General features: G+C 35.5%; 1 protein-coding gene across 1 annotated transcript in view; it reads right to left on the bottom strand.

The window, feature by feature from the left end:
• The window catches only part of LOC106878797 (myotubularin-related protein 9), a 43527-nt gene that overhangs the window by 3252 nt on the left and 34523 nt on the right, over positions 1-5752 (bottom strand). Inside the window, exons 17-18 of the mRNA XM_052976145.1 lie at positions 3887-3995; positions 1589-1888 (exon numbers count right to left, since the gene is read on the bottom strand). Coding sequence (XP_052832105.1) covers positions 1589-1888; positions 3887-3995 — 409 coding nt within the window. The remainder of the gene's footprint in view (positions 1-1588; positions 1889-3886; positions 3996-5752) is intronic.

Raw genomic sequence — 5752 nt, 5'->3', positions numbered from 1 at the left:
GGAAATTAAAGTATGCAGTTAAAATATGCGTTTTACTCCATTCATTAAATTTATATATACTCAAGTACCCAAAATATCAAGGAGTTTCTACCTCATAAACAGGAGTTACACCACAGTCATTTTGTGATCTTTGCTACCCTGGTATCTATTAACCAATTTATTTTGTCCGTGTTATTTATTAATTAGGAGAAAATAAATACATATAATAAAATATATATATATATATATGTACATATATGTGTGTGTGTGTATATGACGGGTTTGTTACAGTTCTGTCATGGAAGGGGTGAGTAGGCAGAACTACCAGCACACGGAGCAAGACATTTAGAATGTAAAGAGCTGGACAAAAAGCCAGCAAGTTCAAATTTCTCCGGAGTCTATTTTCTACCTTTCATCTTTTCAGGGTCAATAAGTTAAGTACCAGTTGAGTGTTGGGGTCAATGTAATTGACTGATACCCACCTCCTCTGATATTGCTGGTTTTGTGCTAAGACTTCAAACCAAAATATTCTTTGTTATTTCCAAAATTAATTGAAACAAAAGCAGAGTGTTCCAGCAGAAATCACCATTGGTGGAATGGTTTTAACACCAATTTTTTCTTCTATGATTGCATTGATCAGGCCAGAGTAAGTTGGAGCAGAGTTTTGGGAAAAGCAAAGGTAAACCAATGACGATGATTATGATGATGCATAAAACATAATTTATGTTAAAAGTAATTATGCCGACTGAAAACAGTATAAGTCTATTAAAGAGCTGACCAATATCAAAATAAAATAGAAAATACCATTTCTATATATTCCATAGTTGCAAGATGACAGCAACTAGAATCGCAATGAAAAGGATGAGGCTGGTTCCTGATGCAAAACCTGGTAGATATTACTATTTTTAATAAAAAATAGTAATATCTACCAGGCTTAACCCTTTTGATACCAACTTGTTTAAAACTGCTTTTGTTTCTATGGTACAAATTTCTTGTTTTAAAGGGATCTCAAAACTTTCTTCCATCAAAATTTCTTGTAAATTTACGTTTCAAACACTAGCTTAATAATGACAAAATTATTTGACTAAATTCTTCAGTGTTTACAAAATTAATTGAAACAAAGGCAGTGTGTTTCAACAAGTATGGTAACAAAAGGGTTAAAGTGATCTAGATTAAAACTTTCCATGATAATTCTATGCTAATTTATGATCCAAACCCCAGTTAAATAATAACAATTATCTTAATTGAGACAAAGACAATGTATTCAAGGGCTATGGTGAAAGCAAAGGGTTGCCAATTTATATTGTAAACACGGCCAATAAAGAACAACAATTAATGTAATTATTATAATTATTAAAGTGGAAAGCTGGCAGAATTGTTAGCACGCTGAGTGAAATGATTAGCGGTATTTCATCTCCTGCTACATTCTGAGTTCAAATTCCACCGAGGTCAACTTTGCCTTTCATCCTTTTGGGGTCGATAAATTAAGTACCAGTGAAACACTGGGGTTGGATGTAATCAACTAGTCCTTTCTCAACAAAATTTCAGACCTTGCACTTTTAATAGAAAGGAGTATTATTATTAATAGTAGTAGTAGTAGTAGTAATACCTGAAGTAGCAGCAGTCGCATTAGCAGTAGTAGCAGCAGTAGTAGTCTTTAACTGTATTTCAACTGTTCCTAGAATGTCGTAATCGCCCTGAATGAAGTCCAATTTTAAACACTCTTTTGTTACTTTCCACATCCATAAAGTAGAACTGTTACCATTATTTGTAACTTTAAAATGGCTGTGATTAAGGCATGTTATTTCACATTGAAACCTTTTGGGTCCACATTCCCAGTGAAAGGGAATTGTTAGATTAGGAATTTCTTCAGTTCTAAGAAGTACGCTTTGTCCCAATTCCACTGGTTCTGAAATAAAGAAGTAAACCATTATTATTCACTGGCAGAATAGGATACAACTTAATCACCCATAACAGATTCATTGTCTTTAGAACCCACCACTCACTCGCATGATCTTTGGTTTTGTGCCAGGAAGAAGTAATACAGATGCCATCTTCTTAGTAACACAAAGGCAAGAGAAGTATTTAGCTAAAAGTAAGCCATTGTAGGTGGCATTTGTTGGACCTGAGAGCCTTCAACATACTCTCCTACTCTGGGATGAGGTGGTCTTTAAAGAAGCTAGAGGTACATGGCTTGTGAAAGCCAAACAAGCCATGTACAGGGGTACTATCAGTCAGGTGGGAGGTGGTCATGAGTACAGCAATGGACTTTGGGTAGATCTACATGTGCACCAGAGCTCAGTTCTCACTTCCCTCTTCTTAATCACTGTCCTCTAGGTCACAACAGAGGAATTTAATACTAGCTGCCCTTGGGAACTACTATATGCTAATGAGCTCATTTTCAGAGTGGAATCTGCAGTGGTATTTGAAAAAAGAAATTTCAGGTATGGAAGCAAAAGCTGGTGTCAAAAGGCCTTAAAGTTAACTTGGCAAAAATCAAAGTTCTAGCAAGCAGGAAAACAGACAGGACCTCACACCCATCAGATAAATGATCCTGCTCAATATGCAGGAAAGGTTATATACCTAATGCATGCTATGGACACAGAAGAGGGGAAGTGGAATGACAGGAAGGTGAACACAGAAATTAGGGTAACAAGTAACAAGATGCATAAGTGCACTGAATATTAAGGAGACACAATAAATTCCAAGTTTCTGTTACCTAGGTGACCTAATTAACAGTGGAGGAGGATGTTCTGAAAATATAGCTGCCAAAATAGGAATAGGATGGAGAAAGTTCTGGAAGTTATAATCTCTGTTAGCAATAAATTTCTCTCAGAGAGAAAATATGATGCTTGTGTACGATCAGCAATGCTACATGGTAGGGAGATATGGACCCTGAATGCAGAGGATAAGCAAAGACTAGAGAAGAATAAAGTATACTTTATCGAATGGGCAATATCAGTGTGCATAGAAAACAAAGTGCTAAATTATTGAGAGAGAGAGAGTAAACATAACAGGAAGTAGATGTAGTGTACAGATAAGAAGACTGGACTAGTTTGGTCATGTGATGCGTATGGATGAAGACAGCTGCTTCAAGAAGTACTTAAAGTGGATGGAACTTGTAGAAGAGGAAAACATGGGATGAAGAAGTAAAGGTTGATCTCAACACGTTGAGCTTCACAGAAGACATGACAAAGGACCGAGATGATTGGCAATTCACTGTGCCCACAAAGAGCTGTCCATCACAGCAAAATACAATATCCAAAATTCATTCTGTTTGTGCTTGTAACCCATTCTGCCTCTTCAAGCATTACCCACACCTCATTCCTCTAACACCCAGTTACTCCATCACTCCTCTATCTATGGCACTACACAGTGGCTGTATTCACTCGGAAACAGAACTGGCGCATATTACTCCACACCGTTTTCTTTGTGCTGCCACTTACCTCCCTCCACCAGAACAACTTCCACTCCTTATTTCCATTATCCTTCCTTCCTTTTCCCATACCATCTTCACTGATCGCATCCTTTCTATGCCTTCATTTACCTTCTTCTCTCGTCTTTGCCTTACTTCATCTTAACACCTCACATATCTGCCCTCATCCTCAGCTCCCACTCATATCCATGATCATGCTCCAGTCACTGTAGCCACCCATATGTAACCCTAAATCTCCCGATCTACCCCTCCTACACCTACATTATTCCCTTAACTTCTCTCTCTCTTACCATAGCCCTTCTCCGTACTCAAATTTTCCATCAACTGCACCTCCAGCCTTGTCCATCACTCACCACATAAAGATAGAATGGGATTAAAAACTATGAGTGAAGAAGAGTAAAAGACAGAAGACAGAATTGAAAATAAAGTGTCCAGTTTAAAAAGAAAAAAAGGGTTTTTAAATATATTTACCACTTTGTAAGATTTTACAAGATTTCTTAACTCTCCAATCTGCAAAAACACTCGAATCTGTAAAAAGATCTATTATTCCAACATAATTAGAATAATTAGTAATTAATACCTATATATAATATATACACATTATATACAACAGCAGTTAAAGTGAAGGCATCAAATATGTAGTTATTTATTCGAACATTATTTTCGACCACTATTTTCATCATTATCATCATCACATCCATTTGCATGGGTCAGACAGAATTTGTTGAGGCAGATTTTCTATGATTGAATGCCAACTGCCTTCATCTGTTTTCAAGGAAGGTAATATTTCTCCATTGTCAGATATGTTTACAGAAACATATACACACACACACACACACACAAATAACATCATATATTTGTATGTGCTACTTTTGAAGCGTGTTGTGTTGACAGACTTGTACTAAAAATTCTCACGTTTTAAATCAAAACTTATTATTATGGTGACAACAATCTATCTATCTATCTATCACATACTTTCTCTCTTTCACTGTGTTTCTCTCTGAATGACAAGTTATTCACCTCTCCTTCTAAAAATAAGTTGTAATGTATACTCATTCTTCCCCCCTTTCGCTCTTACACATGTTGTGACGGACAGACAGAGATCTGCTTCTCTTTTATAATATAACATCATATTTTCTCTGTCACTAAAACCATGCATTTAGTTTTGTCTGTAAACTGCTGAAAATGACACATTACTTTCGGTATGCATTCATGAATAAGTCAGTCAGTCACCCATGAAACATTTTGGTTGACCTGTGATCAACTAATACAAAAATATTTATTTTGTCGTTAAGACTATGTATTGTCATCATGAGCCATAATGGAAAACTGTTTTCACCAAGACAAAAAAGGCAGCTCAACAGTTTATGGGGTATTTTGTATGTTGAGAATGACAGTAGGGTGAGTGGTTGGTCTTGCAGCATGGCATGTCTATCTCACCACTACTTGCTAGTCACAAATGAATTCTGTACTTTGTTTCTGTCAATGACAAAAAAGTTGTTGATGACATCCTGTTTCACCATAGGTTTGAGTGGTCAGTGTTCCTTGATAACATTAATAATTGAGCAAATCACATTTGTATTGATTTAGTGATCTTGGCCAGAGGTCTGATTGATCAGTCATGTACAGAGGTCATTGATTGCTAACAAAATCTTGGTTGTCACAATCTAACAATCTGGTTTTGATTCTTTGGTGTTTTGGAACTACCAAATATTCCTGCAACACTTAAGTCACATTCATTGGGATCCTTCCAAAAATTTTTTGCTTAATTCTTGCCTGGGTACTTAAACTTCATTGTGAACAATCAATTGATACAATTTTTGAAAACATTCAAGAATTACATCTCAGACACTTCATAATCTTTGTTTCTGACAGTCACGTACATCACACATGAATGGACCACACATCAAAACAATGATGATGATAATGATGAGGATACAAGCACTGTTCTAGTATGACCATAAATAAATAAACATGATGAATAAATAAACATTACGTATTTATGAAAGCAAAAATGAAAAAAACAAGCAGAAAAATATATTCCTGGAGTTAATATAAATCAGTGGTTCTCAGTCATTTTTTTTTTTTTTTTTTTGCTTCTGGACCCCTTTGATTACTATTTTATTCTGATTGACCCCCATTGCCACTTGAAGCTTAAAAACTAATTTTATAGATGCTTTATTCGAAACCCTTATGTTAACATATTAACCCTTTAGCATTCAGATTATTCTGTAAAATGTAATACTTATTTATTCGCATTGTTTTGAATTCATCAGAAATTATCTTGTAGCTTCTGGATTAATATAATGTGATTGCTTATTTTTTGATTGACATTGT

The sequence above is a fragment of the Octopus bimaculoides genome, chromosome 23 (genome assembly GCF_001194135.2).
Source record: "Octopus bimaculoides isolate UCB-OBI-ISO-001 chromosome 23, ASM119413v2, whole genome shotgun sequence".
Lineage (NCBI taxonomy): Eukaryota > Metazoa > Mollusca > Cephalopoda > Octopoda > Octopodidae > Octopus > Octopus bimaculoides.
Note: the sequence above shows the minus strand (reverse complement) of the source record. Positions and strands in the feature narration are given on the sequence as shown.